This window comes from Heptranchias perlo, chromosome 9, assembly GCF_035084215.1.
Source record: "Heptranchias perlo isolate sHepPer1 chromosome 9, sHepPer1.hap1, whole genome shotgun sequence".
NCBI classification, from domain to species: domain Eukaryota; kingdom Metazoa; phylum Chordata; class Chondrichthyes; order Hexanchiformes; family Hexanchidae; genus Heptranchias; species Heptranchias perlo.
In genome coordinates this window covers 43,404,358-43,421,467 of record NC_090333.1, presented here as the reverse complement: position 1 = coordinate 43,421,467, position 17,110 = coordinate 43,404,358, and the positions used below count along the sequence as shown (strand labels likewise).

The window sequence follows — 17,110 nt, the reverse complement described above, 5'->3', positions numbered from 1 at the left end:
CTTTTCTGCTTCACCAGAAGATGTAAATTATTGGAACATATTGGACTATTCTTCAATGTAGTATTTTCTTTTTTTAAAACTGTATTTGCTGTGCACAGGCAGAAAATATATTGTTTTAAGCAAAATATCTGCTTAGTAATTAAAATTTTGTACCAGTACAGCAAAGTTATTCTTCTGAAGTTGGGATAATATCTGACTTTATTTTTTGAAATGTATTGTGTAAAACTCTTCCCACAACTATGGCTATCTCACATTATAAAATCCAGTGCAGGTCCATTTGAAGAAATAAATTTATGATCAGCACAACTCACAAAGCCATGAAATTACTGCTGGCAATATTAGTGAACAAATACTTAATGTGTTTCTATGACATTCCTCTGTGTGGCCAGAGAAATGTCATATGAACATGTTAAGCATTTGTTCACCAATATTGCCAACAGTAATTTCAAGGCTTATAATTCAACATGTGAAGAGTGGTTTGAGCAACATATTAAAAGGGCAATTTTCTGAATGTGTGCTCCCAGCACAGGTGGGCCCATGGAAAGAGGGCATATTAGGAAACTATGGACCTGTTACCCACTGTTTTCTAGGCATTGATTTTAATGGATGGAAAATCACAGGGATCTTACGCATGATTTCCCAATATGCACTCCTAGTGGGCAAGGCTTTCTGTCAGGAGCACAATTTCCTACAATCGACTCTTAAGTATCCAAAACGTATAATGAATGGGGTGAGAACATGCTGTGCAAAATGAACACATAAACATGTTACTGTGTTCATGTGGAATTCCTCTGTCTGCTATTTTAACAATGGTAGAACCCTATTTAAAATACGTAGCTTAATACATCCACTAAAATAGTAGTCAGAAATATTTCATATGAATATATTATCATGTTTATATGTTAATATTACTCAGCACAATTTCATCCCAGAAGAAATGGGGCAGGAGTGTTTTTAGTAAAATATGGGTGTATTGGAAATGCAAGGGGGGATAGTGACAATGGGCCCGATATTAGGAGGGCGGCGGGTTGGCAGCGGGGGGTCGACTGGGCGCGTGGGTAACGCGCCCAGTGAAATCGGGGTACTTCACACGCAATCGCAGCTTGATTGAAGATACTTACCTTTGCTTCCGGGTTTCACGCTGGAAAGCCACGCAGTGGGCAGACTGCGCATGCGCAGCATAGGCTGTCAGCTGGAGGAACCCTATTTAAAGGAGCAGTCTTCCACTGACTGATGCTGCAGAAAATAGGCAAAATTACAGCATGGAGCAGCCCAGGGGGAAGGCTGCTCCCAGGTTTAATGATGCCTCACTCCAGGTCTTATTGGCTGGGATGAGGAGGAGGAGGGAGATCTTCCACCCGGCAGACGGGAGGAAGTGGCCTGCCTCTGCCACCATGAAGGCCTGGCTTGAGGTGGCAGAGGAGGTCACCAGCACCACCAACATATCGCGCACCTGCATACAGTGCAGGAGGCGCTTCAATGACCTAAGTAGGTCAGCCGAAGTGAGTACACTTACTCATTCCCCCACACTCCGTCTGCCACATCACCGCCCCCACCCCTCATCTCCTTCTGCACTGCCAACACAACTCTAGCACATCACTGCTCACACCCACTCAAAGCTCATCCTCATCTTAACTGCATTTACTCATCTCGCCAGTACTCATCCCACCACTACCACTCAACCCAATCCTCATCCAATCTCATGGCTCTATCTCATACTCACCCTCTCATGCATCTCTTTCACGGTCAGCCTCACTCAATCTGCCACGACCTGTGCTGCAGCCACAGGGCATGCATCACATATGTGTAGTAGGAAGATTAAGGCAAATGTGTCGTGAGCATGAAGGGGATGCACATAAGGTCAGAAATGGGGATGTTCGCTGATGATTGCACAGTGTTCAGTTCCATTCGCAATCCCTCAAATAATGAAGCAGTCCAAGCCTGCATGCAGCAAGACCTGGACAACATCCAGGCTTGGGTTCATAAGTGGCAAGTAACATTCACACCAGATAAGTGCCAGGCAATGACCATCTCCAACAAGAGAGAGTCTAACCACCTCCCCTTGACATTCAACGGCATTACCATCGGCGAATCCTCCACCATCAACATCCTGGGGGTCACCATTGACCAGAAACTTAACTGGACCAGCCATATAAATACTGTGACTACGAGAGCAGGTCAGAGGCTGGGTATTTTGTGGCGAGTGACTCACCTCCTGGCTCCCCAAAGCCTTTCCACCATCTACAAGGCACAAGTCAGGAGTGTGATGGAATACTCTCCGCTTGCTTGGATGAGTGCAGCTCCAACAATACTCAAGAAGCTCGACACCATCCAAGATAAAGCAGCCTGCTTGATTGGCACCCCATCACCACCCTAAACATTCACTCCCTTCATCACTGGCGCACAGTGGCTGCAGTGTGTACCATCCACAGGATGCACTGCAGCAACTCGCCAAGGCTTCTTCGACAGCACCTCCCAAACCCGCGACCTCTACCACCTAGAAGGACAAGGGCAGCAGGCACATGGGAACAACACCACCTGCACGTTCCCCTCCAAGTCAGACATCATCCCGACTTGGAAATATATTGCCATTCCTTCATCATCGCTGGGTCAAAATCCTGGAACTCCCTTCCTAACAGCACTGTGGGAGAACCGTCACCACACAGACTCCAGCGGTTCAAGAAGGCGACTCACCACCACCTTCTCAAGGGCAATTAGGGATGGGCAATAAATGCCGGCCTCGCCATCGACGCCCACATCCCATGAACGAATAAAATAAAACAAGGGTGTTTGAGGGTTTGTCATGGTTTTTACTTATATTTAATTTCTGATTTTCAGAGCCCCCTGCCACGAACACACCCGCTTGGGGGTGTGAAAATCGAGCCCAATGAAACTATCTAATGAAGTAGCATGGCTAGCAATGAAATTCATAAACTGTGAAAGCCATAACCATGAATAGGCTATGAACCCCATGAATCATAATTCCTCATGTATGTGTACTATATTTATACATACACATTCCTACTCTTTCAGTATATTTCCATTCTCCACATACCTAGACCTGTGAAAGCTGAATTTCCTAAATTCCAACCGCTGTTCTGAGATGTGAATTTAACTTCATTATGGATAAGCTGTCAGAACAACATTTGTTTATTACCCAAAAGATCTATTAGTGGCATTAAATTTATCTCCTTGGCTTGAATTACAAATGAGAAAAAAAAGTAAAAATGGCGTGGATACTTTTACTTTCCAAATGTATCCATATAAAAGGTGACTTATTATTATTTGCTATTTTTGTATCTTATTTTTCATTTTTGATTCACCCCTATTCCTCAACTGAACAGTTCAAATTCTACACTATTACAGTTAAGGCATAGAGAAAATGGCAAAAAAAATCCTGGCTTTTGGAGTGAGAATCCGCAGCAGCTGAAATCATATAAGACTATTCAAATATACATTGCAAGGTTAAAGTCTTTGACCCGGAATTTCCTGAAAACTTGTGCTGAACCAACGCATACGTACGGCGTAATACCGATTTCAGCATAAAAGATCATGGAAATTGGCTCATAAGTGATTTATGCCAATATTTATGCTACGCCTGAGTTTCCTCGATCTTTTGCACCGATGCAGCAAAACTTCCGTCAAAACCTTCTGCCTCTCATTAACAAATGCAATTTTATGGCATCAGAATAAGTTACGTTAAAAATTGAAAAGCTTCCACAATTACGTTTTCTTTAATATGCTGTTCTTAATGTGCATTATGGTTTGATGCCTTCGAACTTTAATCTTCATAAATAAAGAGGGACTTAAAAGAAGAGAATGGTGCAAGTTCCATGCTTTCCTCGGGCCACAATTGATAACATTAATTTTTACATTCAGGCGTATCCTGATCAGATTGGCAGGAAATTTTGGCATAAGTACCTGTTGGCAAAATTGGTGTCGAAACCGGTGTAAATTTCAGCATGACTTGCCCGTTACGCCCCTTGAGGAAATTCCGGGCCTTTTGAATGAAAAAAAACATGCAGATACTTGAAGGTCATAAGCTACCTTCGTCCGCATGTGGCAAAAACAACAGGGCCTTTAACAGTAATGTGTATGTAGATACAAATTGAAAAGTGGATTGATATTAATCCTAATCTGGAGATATGAGGCCCCTGAAGTATCATCAGTTGAGTGAATTGAACCTTCTGAATACCAGGCTTCTTTTGCAGCTTTGAAAATGCAGGTAACCATTTTCTCTCATGCAAACAGATTTCTATTTTTTTTAACATAAATTTTGTTAACTAGAATTTTAAAATGTATAGATCTGCATCATTGTCCACATTTATAAAACACTTTCAATATAAAATTTAAAATCATTGTCCCGAGATAAACTTTCCCAAGGCACAGGCTTGCACACTGGTTGACTTTCAGTTTGCTATTCTGATCCAGATTGTTGGACTCTTTTGCCTTCAATTTACACTGCACACCACAAAATCAAGGAGTATCTTTGGGTGAAGTGGTTCATTTCGACAGTATAAATTGTAGAAATATATAAAATGGATTAGGTTTACAATCTGTGCCCTGTTTCTCCCTGGGTGTATAAAATGCACACCCAATCAAACCTGTCTAAACTGTACATTGGTAAGGGGGGAACTTTGTTTTGAAAATGGGTCATTTATGGAAGAAATTAACTTCTTTCAACATTGAGAGAGGAATGAAACCACTGACAGGAATGATCATTTGGAGGATGGATTCCTAATTGCTGCAGACAACTTTTGTCTTGAGCAAATGTCACCTTAAAGGCTGTAGCTTGGAATACATTTGGATCGTAAAATAAAATGAATGGCAGGATTGAAGTTTCACAAAGTGAATTTTTTACCCTTGTGCATACACTTACATCCCTTGACTGTGCCCCATTGACTTTGAAGAGAAAAATCAGGCTGTTAAGTTTTTATTTTATTTTGATGCAAAACACAAGCTCAGTCTTCAAATATTTCATATGATTTTATTCCCAAAATGACAGCATCTAAATGACCATTTTCTTCTTGGCTTATAACTGAGGAATGTTTTAGTTACAAAACGGTTGATTTCAGAATGTTTTCTTTTCTTTCAGTGGGAAAAATGTCTACATGTACTTAAACAGTCACCTGGAGTCTATTAAAATGAGTTCTGCTGTGGGCTTGCTAACTGTTGATTTACATGTTTGGCCTGATTTCCATGGTAACAGATCTCCCTTAGCAGATCCTACTCTAAAGGGCATGGTAGGTACATTTCAGTTTTACAGAGAAACCTTTTACAGCTTTTGTTTGGAACAATGATTCAATTAAAAAAATGCATATCATTCATTTTGTACTGCCAATTTGATTGATTTTTGTTGAAATCATTTCTTTTTGTGTCAGTGTGTACTGACATATTTCACTTTAAGAGCCCTTTTTTCCCATTTATTTGGCTTAAAGTTGCTGTCTGTTTCACTATTGAAAACATTAGTTTTCTGCTGGTCCAAAAAGTCTGCCCTCATTTTTTAAATGTGGTTTGTATTCTGAGGCAGCAAACTGAGGCAGGAATTGGTTCTTTCGGTATGTCATTGTCTTCCTTGATACTGTTAGAAATATAAGTTTTCAGAGAACATTGAGCACAAGAGGATGTGATTAGATTTTTATTTTATTGATTTTTACCCCTTATTTCTCCAGTTTTCCTGATGAGCCCTCTCACTTCTGCTTGACCTATTGAGAAAGGCATGGCAGCCCATGCTTGCCGCCCATGTTGTATCACAGTCTCCCAACAGGAGGCACATTCACAGCAGCACAAGATAATGTCATTCACCACACGTTAAATGATTCACTGGGAGGTGAGATGTGTACGTACCTGAAATTCAAATACACCAGACAAATTTAAATTTAGTTCTTTTATTTATTTATTTATGGGTTTTCATAGATATCACTTTGCAGGCTATACAGAAAGCTTATTCAGCATGACACGAGAAAGTAGTTCTGTGAAGAGGGAGACAAGTAAAAAGCAGGAGTCAGATGCAGAACAAAATGGGGGAGAGTGTAAATAAAAGCAAAAGAAAGTAAATGGGATCCATCACATGATAGACAGAGGAATGTAGAAATAAAACAGCAGTAACAGTGACAGAAGAACTGCGTATCAAACCAAGATTGTGTGTCCAGGATTATTTTTTTAAACTTGCTCAATTGTGAAACCATACAAGCGCACATACACACAAGCGTGACTTTTTCACACTGTGAAAATACTTTGTGGGTTCAGTTTGAGTTCAGCTAAATGGCAGGATTTCAAAATGAATGCCCAAACTTCACCCAGTTCATAGTTTCACTGTACTGAGACATCCATTGAAGGTGATGGCGTTCCCATGCATCTGCTGCCCTTGTCTTTCTAGGTGGTGGAGGTCGTGGGTTTGGGAGATATTGCTGAAGAAGCTTTGGTGACTTGTTTAAGTGCATCTGTAGATTGTACACACTGCAGCCATGGTATGCCGGTGATGTGGGAGTGGATGTTTAAGCTGGTGGATGGGGTGCAGATGAAGTGGACTGCTTTGCCTTGAATGGCATCGAGCTTCTTGAGTGTTGTTGTAGCTATGCTCATCTAGGCAAGTGGAGAGTACTCCATCACACACTTGGACTTGTGCCTTGTGGAGAGGCTTTAGGGAGTCAGGAGGTGAGCCAATCACCACAGAATACCCAGTCTCTGACTGTTTTTGGTAGCCACGGCATTTATATGGCTGGTCCAGTTCAGATCTGCTCAATGGTGACCCCCAGGATGTTGTTGATGGGGAAATTCGGTGATCCAAGTTCCCCTCCAAGTCGCACACAATTCGAACAATCCGGTTCTTGTGGTTTGAATAAACCCAAGTGCATTTTTTTAAAAGGCAAAATAACATACTTGGGAAGAAATAAATAAAATAAAGCATAAGCCCTGACGGACACTGCTTTGACTGTCTTGTCTAAATGTCTATCAAGCTAAGGAGATTGAGATTTATTCGATTATTTGGCAGGGTTTGTGCTATGTATAAAGTTTCTAGCCTGCCCTTTTAGTTGTTTCCAATAGTTCATTTTGAGTGCGTAAGTTGATTGGTGATTATATTACAGAATGTTTAAATCAACACATTGCTAATACACACATGCATGCTCCATGCAATGCTGCATGTAAGAACAAATTCAACTATTCCTACTGGAAATTGTCTGAAAGAGTAATGTTGTGACTTTAAAAAGATACATTTTTACCCTTGTTTTTAATCACTGATGTGGAAGCTGGAGCTATTCTCGTACACTCTGATTCTAGCACCTAAATTTACATAAAGCAACACCATCAAAACATAAATTTAAGATAAAAGGACAGACTGCAGATAACTAAATCACTTTAGGTTTCTACACTAACAACAACTTATGTTTATACAGTGCACTTCACATAGAAGAATGTTTCAGAGGACTTTATAGGGAAGACAGATACACACTGAGGAGTAAGTGAAGGAACTTAAAGGGGAATAACCAAATGATTTCTGTTTATAAAAAATATTGAAATGTGGAACTCCAGAACATTTTGTGTGTCCTGGAAAACCACTTGTGCAGGAAGTGCCGCCAACTGCTCGAACTTGAGCTCAGAGTTTCTGAGCTTGAGGGGCAGTTGGCGTCACTACACAGTGCATACGGGAAGCTGAGAGTTTCATGGATAGCATGTTTCAAGAGGTGGTCACCCCGCAGCTACGGAGAGTTCAAGAGGAGAGAGTGTGGATGAACACCAGACTAGGAGGAACAGGCAGGCAGTGCAGGAATCCCCTGGGAGTGTGGCACTCGCAAACCAGTATTCAGTGTTGAATACCAGTGAGGGTGATGATACCTCAGGGGAGGGCAGTCATAAGCAAATCCACGGGACTATGGGAGACTCAACTGCACAGAGGGGCATAAGAAAATGTAGAAATGCAGTTGTTATAGGGGATTCAATAGTCAGGGGGATAGACAGGCGTTTCTGCTACCACTGACGTGAGTCCCGCATGGTGTGTTGCCTCCCTGGTGCCAGGGTAAAGGACATCACTGAGAGGGTGCGGAACATTTTGTGGGGGAAGGGGAACAGCCAGAAGTCATGATCCATGTGGGAAGCAATGAGAAAGGAAGGAAAGAGTTGAGGTTCTGCAGTCAGAGTTTCAGGAGTTAAGGAGGAAGTTAAAAAGCTGGACGTCAAAGATAGTAATCTCTGGATTACTCCTAGTGCCATGCGCTAATGAGTATAGGAATAGTAAGATATGACAGGTTAATGTGTGGCTGGAGAAATGGTGCAGGAGGGAGGGCTTCAAATTCCTGGTGCATTGGGACCAGTTTTGGGGCAGAAGGGACCTGTACAAGCCAGACGGGTTGCACCTCAACAGAACTGGAGTCAATGTCCTCACAAGGAAGTTAACCAGTGCTATGGGGGGAGGGTTTAAACTAATTTGGCATGGAGGTGGGCACCAGAATGAAACATTTGAAAGGAGAAATAAGGTGCACAGGGGATTGGGAGAGACAAATAGCACTAGAGTAAAGAATAGTTCAGAAATAGGAGGGATCAAACATGGGACAAATGCGATGCAGCCTAAAATGAGTTTGGAGTGCATGTGCGTAAATGTACACAGCGTGATAAATAAAGTTGGTGAGCTGCAGGCTCAAGTCGCCACATGGAACTATGCTGTAGTGGCAATAACAGAGACTTGGCTCAAAGAAGGGGAGGGTTGGGTATTTAATATTTCTGGCTACAAGGTATTCAGGAAAGATAGGGAAGGAAAGAAAGGTGGTGGTGGGGGGGTGCGGTTGGTGGCAGTATTGTTCAAAGAAACTACTATAGCACTGAAAAGGGATGATGTAGTTGAGGGGTCAAAGACAGAATCTATTTGGTTAGAATTAAGGAACAATAGAGGAGCTATTACGCTACTAGGTGTATACTGTAGGCCATCAAATAGTGGGAAGGAAATAGAGGAGCAAATTCGCAGGCAAATTACAGAAAGGTGCAAGAACTATAGAGTAGTGATGATGGGGGACTTCAATTATCCCAATATAAACTGGGTTAGTAACAATGTAAAGGGCAAAGAGGAGGAGGAATTCCTGAAATGTGTACAAGAGAACTTTCTTGATCAGTATGTTTCCAGCCGAACGAGGAAGGAAACAGTGCTGAATCTAGTTCTGGAAAATGAAGTGGGGCAGGTAGAGCATGTTTCAGTGGGGGAGCATTTGAGGAACAGTGATCATAATATCATTAGGTTTAGAATAGTTATGGAAAAGGACAAGGAACAATCAAACCTAAAAATACATAACTGGAGAAGAGCTAATTTCAGTGAGTTAAAAAGGGTGGAATGGAATCAAAAATTGGTAGGCAAAACAGTAATTGAACCATGGGAGGCCTTCAAAAAGGAGATGGTTCGGGTACAGGGTAGACACATACCCATGAGGAGGAAAGGAAAGACATCCAAAGTTAGAGTTCCCTGGATGACTAAAGATATAGAGATTAAAATGAATTAGAAAAAGGAAGCTTATGACAAATGTAAGGTTCACAATAGAGTAGAGAACCAAGCTAAATACAAAAAGTACAGAGGAGATCTAGAATTGGGAATAAGAGGGGCAAAGAGAGAGTAAGAGAATAGATTAGCGGCTAACGTAAAAGTGAACCCAAAAGTCTTTTATAAACATACAAATAGTAAAAATGTAGTCAAAGGAAGGGTGGAGCCAATTAGGGACAAAAAAGAGATCTTCTTGTAAAGGCAGAGGGCATGGCTGAGGTACTAATTGAATACTTTGCATTGGTCTTCGCTAGAGAAGTAGATGCTGCCAATGTAGCAGTAAAGGAGGAGGTATTAGTGGTATTGGCTAGGATGAAAATAGATAAAGAGGGGGTACTTAAAAGTTTGGCAGTACTCAAAGTAGAAAAGTCACCCAGTCCAGATGGATTTCATCCTAGGTTATTGAGGGAAGTAAGGGTAGAAATTGCGAAGGCTCTGGTCACAATCTTCCAATCCTCCTTAGATATGGGGGCAATGCCAGAGGACTGGAGGATTGCAAATGTTACACCCTGTTCAAAAAAGGGGAGAGGGATAAACCCAGCAATTACAGGCCAATCAACCTAACGTTGATGGTGGGGAAATTTTTAGAGACAATAATCCGGGACAAAATTAATTGGCACTTGGAAAAGTATGGGCTAACAAATGAAAGTCAGCATGGATTTGTTAAAGGAAAATCATGTTTGACTAACTTGATTGAGTTCTTTGATGAAGTAACGGAGAGGGCTGAGGAGGGTAGAGCGGTTGATGTTGTGTATATGGACTTTCAAAAGGCATTTGATAAAGTACCACTTGTTAGCAAAATTAAAGCCCACGGGATGAAAGGAACAGTGGCAGTGTGGATACAAAATTGGCTAAGGGACAGAGACTTGTGGTGAATGGTTGTTTTTCAGACTGGAGAGAAATGTACAGTGTTGAACCCCAGGGGTCGGTATTGGAACCACTGCTCTTTTTGATATGTATTAATGACTTGGATATATAGGATATAATTTCAAACTTTGGAGATGACAGGAAACTCGGAAATGTAGTAAACCATGTGGAGGGTAGTAACAGACTTCAGGAGGACATAGACAGACTGATGAAATGGGCAGACACATGGCAGATGAAATTTAACACAGAGAAGTGTCAAGTGATACATTTTGGTAGGAAGAATGAGGAGAGGAAATATAAACTAAATGGTACAATTTTAAAGGGAGTGCAAGGGATATAGATAGGTTAAGTGAGTGGGCAAAAATTTGGCAGATGGAATATAATGTGGGAAAATGTGAACTCGTCCACTTTGGCAGGAGGAATAGAAAAGCAGTATATTATTTAAATGGAGAGAGATTGCAGAACTCTGAGGTACAGAGGGATCTGGGTGTCCTAGTACATGAATCACAAAAAGTTAATATGTAGATATAGCAAGTGATCAGCAAGGCAAATGGAGTGTTGTCATTTATTGCAAGGGGAATGGAATATAAAAGTAGAGATGTTTTGCTACAGTTGTACAGGGCATTGGTGAGACCACATCTAGAATACTGTGTGCAGTTTTGGTCTCCTTATTTAAGAAAGGACATAATTGCTTTGGAGGCGGTTCAGAGAAGGTTCACTCAACTGATTCCTGGGATGAGGGGGTTATCTTATGAGGAAAGGTTGGACAATTTGGGCCTCTATACATTAGAGTTTAGAAGAATGAGAGGTGATTTTATTGAAACATATAAGATCCTGAGGGGCCTTGAAGGGGTAGATGCTGAGAGGATGTTTCCCCTTGTTGGAGAGACTAGAACTAGGGGCCACAGTTTAAAAATAGGGGGTCTCCCATTTAAGATGGAGATGAGGAGAATTTTTTTCTCTCAGGGGGTCGTGAGTTTGTGGCACTCCCTTCCCCAGAGAGAGGTGGAGACAGGGTCATTGAATATTTTTAAGGCTGAGTTAGATAGATTCCTGATTAACAAGGGAGTCAAAAGTTATAGTAGGTAGACGGGAAAGTAGGATTGAGGTCACAATCAGATCAGCCATGATCTTATCAAATGGCAGAGCAGGCTCGAGGGGCTGAATGGCCTACTCCTGCTCTTAATTTGTATGTTCGTATGCTTGTATGCAGGAACAGAGAGACCGGAAGTGTATGTATACAAATCTTTGAAGATGGTAGGACAAGATGAGAAGTCTGTTAAAAAAGCATATGGGATCCTGGGCTTTATTAATGGAGGCATAGAGTACAAAAGCAAGGAAGTTAAGCTAAACCTTTATAAAACACTGGTTAGGCCTCAGCTGGAATATTATGTTCAATTCTGGGCCCCGCACTTTAGGAAGGATGTCGAGGCCTTAAAGAGAGTGCAGAAGAGATTTACTAGAATGCTACCAGGAATGAGGGACTTCAGTTATGTGGAGAGACTGGAGATGCTGGGGTTGTTCTCCTTAGAACAGAGAAGGTTAAGGGGAGATTTGATAGAGGTGTTCAAAATCATGAATGGTTTTGATAGAGTAAATAAGGAGAAACTGTTTCCAGTGACAGACGGGTCGGTAACTAGAGGACACAGATTTAAGGTGACTGGCAAAAGAACCAGAGGCGACATGAGGAAACATTTTTTTACACAGCGAGTTGTTATGATCTGGAATTAACTGCCTGAAAGGGTGGTGGAAGCAGATTCGATAGTAACTTTCAAAAGGGAATTGGATAAATACTTGAAGGGAAAACAGTTACAAGGCTATGGGGAAAGAGCAGGGGAGTGGGACCAATTGGATAGCTCTTTCAAAGAGCCGCCACAGGCATGGTGGGCCGAATCGCTGCCTCCTGTGCTGTATCATACGATGATAGTATAAGGTCAGCCAGAATCCCATCCCATGTAATTTTAGTGATTTTGCATTCATTTTAATTGAGTGACAGGCTTGCTATGAACGCCTGTCTTTACATTGTAGCATGGTAAATCTTGATTGCTTTGTGACTGAATGTATTTCCTGCAGCTAAATCACAAGAACCGATTTGACATTCACAGCTATTGCTGCTTAATATTTGCAGTATAGCAGTGCTGTTAAATATGTAAATATTGATGAACAAACCAGACAAAGTTTGGAGACTTGATCTCATCTGGGCAGTGGTAAGGATGTTACAATTGGCCTCACTCCTTGGTTGGGGAAAAAAAATCAGCGAGGGTTCCCACACCTGTTTGGTTTTCCAGCCCCATTTATAAAATCTAGAATCACATATGTGTTGTTTTACCAGTTTTATCAACTTGTCTTCCCATTTTTAAGATTTGTCTATCCATTTAAAACCTAAGTGCATTCTTTATAAAGGAAAAATAGCATACTTGGGAAGAAATAATTTAAAAAAGCAAAAGCCTTGACAGACACTGCTTTGACTGCCCTGTCTGAATGTCTATCAAGCTAAGGAGATTGAGATTTACTCCATTATTTGGCTAGGATTTGTGCTCAGCCTTATGAGCTAGTGATATAATCGCACAGCCCCTAAGTCCCTTTGGAGGTTTTCATTACCTTTTTTGTTACAGACATAGAATGGATAGTATTTTTTTATTGAAAATAGTTCCTTAGAGACCATCTTTTCCACCTAAGCCTTTCTACTGATAACCTTTCAGAGTTAATTCCATGCTTATTATTGCTAAGAATACCAATGTCACTACAAAACCTATTTTTAAATCATAACTCCTCAATTAATTATGTAAAAATTCATTTGAAAATAAAACAAATATACTTAGAGTTGTGTCTTCAAGTTCTAATAAAGCAAAGGAGGGAGAGAAAAAACAGGGAATTACAGACCAGTTAGCCTAACATCAGTAGTGGGGAAAATGCTAAAGTCTATTATAAAAGATGTGATAACAGAACACTTGGAAGGCATTAACGGGATTGGACAAAGTCAGCATGGGTTTATGAAAGGGAAATCATGCTTAACAAATCTACTGGAGTTTTTTGAGGGGGTAACTAGTAGAATAGATAGGGGAGAACCAGTGGATGTGATCTACTTGGATTTTCAGAAGGCTTTTGATAAGGTCCCACACAAGAGGTTAGTGTGCAAAATTAAAGCACATGGGATTGGGGGGAATATACTGGCATGGATTGAGAATTGGTTGACAGCAGGAAACAGAGAGTAGGAATAAACGGGTCTTTTTCCGGGTGGCAGGCAGTGACTAGTGGGGTACCGCAGGGATCAGTGCTTGGGCCCCAGCTATTCACAATATACATCAATGATTAGGATTAGGGAACTAAATGTAACATTTCCAAGTTTGCAGTTGACACAAAGCTGGGGTGGAATGTGAGCTGTGAGGACGATGCCAAGAGGCTCCAATGTGACTTAGACAAGTTGGGTGACTGGGCAAGAACATGGCAGATGCAGTGTAACATGGATAAATGTGAGATTATCCACTTTGGTTGTAAAAACAGAAAGGCAGATTATTATCTGAATGGTGATAGATTGGGAAAAGGGGAGGTGCAACGAGACCTGGGTGTCCTTGTGCACCAGTCGCTGAAAGCGAGCATTCAGGTGCAGCAAGAAGTTAGGAAGGCGAATGATATGTTGGCATTCATTGCAAGAGGATTTGAGTACAGGAGCAGGGATGTCTTACTGCAGTTATACAGGGCCTTGGTGAGACCATATCTGGAGTATTGTGTGCAGTTTTGGTCTCCTTATCTGAGGAAGGATGTCCTTGCCATGGAGGGAGTGCAACAAAGGTTTACCAGACTGATTCCTGGGATGGCAGGACTGACGTATGAGGAGAGATTGGGACAACTTGGCCTATATTCACTAGAGTTTAGAAGAATGAGAGGTGATCTCATCGAAACATATAAAATTCTAACAGGACTAGACAGACTAGATGCAGGGAGGATGTTCCCGGTGGCTGTCGAGTCCAGAACCAGGGGTCACAGTCTCAGGATATGGGGTATGCCATTTAGAACTGAGATGAGGAGAAATTTCTTCACTCAGAGGGTGGTGAACCTGTGGAATTCTCTACCACAGAAGGCAGTGGAGGCCAAGTCATTAGATGTATTCAAGAAGGAGATAGATATATTTCTTAATGCTGAAGGGATCAAGGGATATGGGGAAAAAGCAGGAACAGGGTACTGAGTTAGACGATCAGCCATGATCATTTTGAATGACGGAGCAGGCTCGAAGGGCCTACTTTTGCTCCTATTTTCTATGTTTCTATGTTTACCTTTTTCTTTCACCAATAGATAACTGGACTGGCACTGTCCAATAGTCTTGATGACCTTGCTAGGCTTTACTTAGCTACAGTTCAAGCCATAGCGGTAAGTAAAATTTTCATTCATAATTAAAGCAATGTAAAGGATTCTTGATTCTGTTCTAATGGGCTTACACCCACTTCATGATGAAAATGTCTTCATTATTAGGGTGACATCATCTTAATTTTTGTTTTTTTTAAAGGGGGTGCAGGGTGGCAGAACATAGCTCAAAAATCAATCCTGAGGTGGGAGAAGGAGCAACTCAGGCGGATAGCCGGTGGGGCTCAGGAATTTGGGGTTGGACCCAAATCCACCAGGTTTCTGCCCCGGAACGTTCTGGCCTAAATTCCAAAGGGGAAGGAGATCGATTACCTTAGAATTAAAGCTCTCATTTCCCTTTAGGGAAAATGTTTTAAAATCATATATTCTTTGGTCCAATAAGGGCCTTTGGCTCCCCTCATTGGAACAGTAGACTGCTGCTCTGATTTTCCACCAGTCAGTGTGGGTGCTCTGTTACACCTGTACAGGTGTTGGCCACTGCCTCAACTATTTAAATGACCCCTATCTCCATGATTTGGGATGGACTCAACTCTAGGACACAGTAGTGGCCAGTAGTCTCACCCTACCATATTTCCGGCAGCAGAGGAGGCTCCCTGTAATGTCGGGCCCAATAACTGAGATCTAAATTCCCACAAATGATATGAAAATTAGAAAAGCCTCAATCAACATCAGATTTGTTCCATTCCCTGATTTAGCATCTTCATCTTGAAAGACACATTTAGATGATGATTGAGCCACTTTAACTCCAGTGTTTGTATTACTTCTTCTAGATTTGCACTACATTAATGTAGGTAAAATAAATTCTGAAAAAATTGGGCTGCTTGAGTAGTCTAAAAATACTAGTAAGGATAATCTACAGTCCATACCTATCCCTTGGAGCAATTACCTATCCCAAAATGTGTCTGCGGGATCAGATTACAAAGGCTCTAGCTCATTTAGATCACAAGATCACATGATAATTACAGACGAGGAAGGATATTTGGCCCATCCTAATTCCTCCATACAGAGAGATCCTAATTTCCCCCTATTGTAGCATCCAGTTGTTTCTTAAATGATTCTATGGTTTTGCCTCCACTTCTGTCTCTGGAAGTTTATTCAACATGTTGATCACTCTTTGTGTGGGGAAGAATTTCCATATATCAGTCCTAAAATTACCTTTCAACTTGTGTATGCTAGTTCTACTCCCATAATTTTATTTAAAGTAATAATCCACATTAACTTTTTCTACATCCTAATGATCTTAAGTACTTCTATAAGATTACCTTTTAGACACATCCTTTCCAGACTTTTCTCAATTCTCAGACCCCTGACACTGGGAATCAGCTGAGTGGCTCTTCTCTGCACTGCTTGCAGCAATCAAATGCCTCTCTTGTTTCTTGGTGACCAGAGCCAGATGCACTATTCAAGGTGTGGTCTGACCAGAACACTATACAGTTTGATCACTAGCTCCTCTGACTTATATTCTAATGTTTTGACTATATAATTCAACACTCTATTAGCTTTGTTGATTGCTGTTCTGCATCAGTTGGACATGTTTGGTCCAAGTCTACTAAGATTCTTAGGTCTCCTTCAACTTCACCTTTAACTTTTTCAACACCATTCATGGCGTTTGCGTGTCTCTGTTTTTCCTTCTTACATGTAGCACTTTACATTTGTTGGCATTAAATTCAATCTGCCACTGTTCTGCCCAGTTACATATTTTGTCCAACTCATTCTGTAATTTCTAAGCTGCTTCAAAAATTATAGAATGAGTTGGACAAAATCATCTCCAAAATTGTCCACTTGGCATTGCGTTTTTGATGTAAATGAGAAAGAGTAGTGGTCCCAACACCGAGCCATGAGGTTCTCCACTCAGTACTTTCCCCCATTCTGACTTAACTCCTCTAACAAGTACTTGTTGTTTCCTACCCTTCAGCCAGTTTCTTAGCTATTCCTAGGGTTTACCTCACATATCTTTGAGTTTAATTTTTTTCAATTAATTCTGGGGTAAGAGCGTCGCTGGCAAGGCCAGAATTTATTGCTCATTCCAGGTTGTCATTGAGAAGGTGGTGGTGAGCCGCCTTCTTGAACCATTGCAGACTATTTAATTAATAGCCTTTCATGTAGAACTTTATCAAAAATCTTTTTGAAGTCAAGGTACATCAAGTCATAGAGCTTACCACACTCTACTTGGGTTGTCACTTCCTCAAAGAAGTCAAGAAGGTTGGTCAGGCAGGATCTTCCCCTTCTGAATCCTCACTGACTGCTGTTAACTAGGTTACTGTTGCACAGATAATCTTCAAGTTCACTCCCAAGAATGAATTCTGTTATTTTACAAGAAATGGGAGTGAGACTCATGGGTCTGTAGTTGCCTGTCTG

At 41.3% G+C, this 17,110-nt stretch overlaps 1 protein-coding gene across 1 annotated transcript in view; it reads left to right on the top strand.

The window, feature by feature from the left end:
• The window catches only part of fggy (FGGY carbohydrate kinase domain containing), a 274,702-nt gene that overhangs the window by 183,810 nt on the left and 73,782 nt on the right, over positions 1-17,110 (top strand). The window contains exons 11-12 of the mRNA XM_067990291.1: positions 5,096-5,243; positions 14,684-14,758. Coding sequence (XP_067846392.1) covers positions 5,096-5,243; positions 14,684-14,758 — 223 coding nt within the window. The remainder of the gene's footprint in view (positions 1-5,095; positions 5,244-14,683; positions 14,759-17,110) is intronic.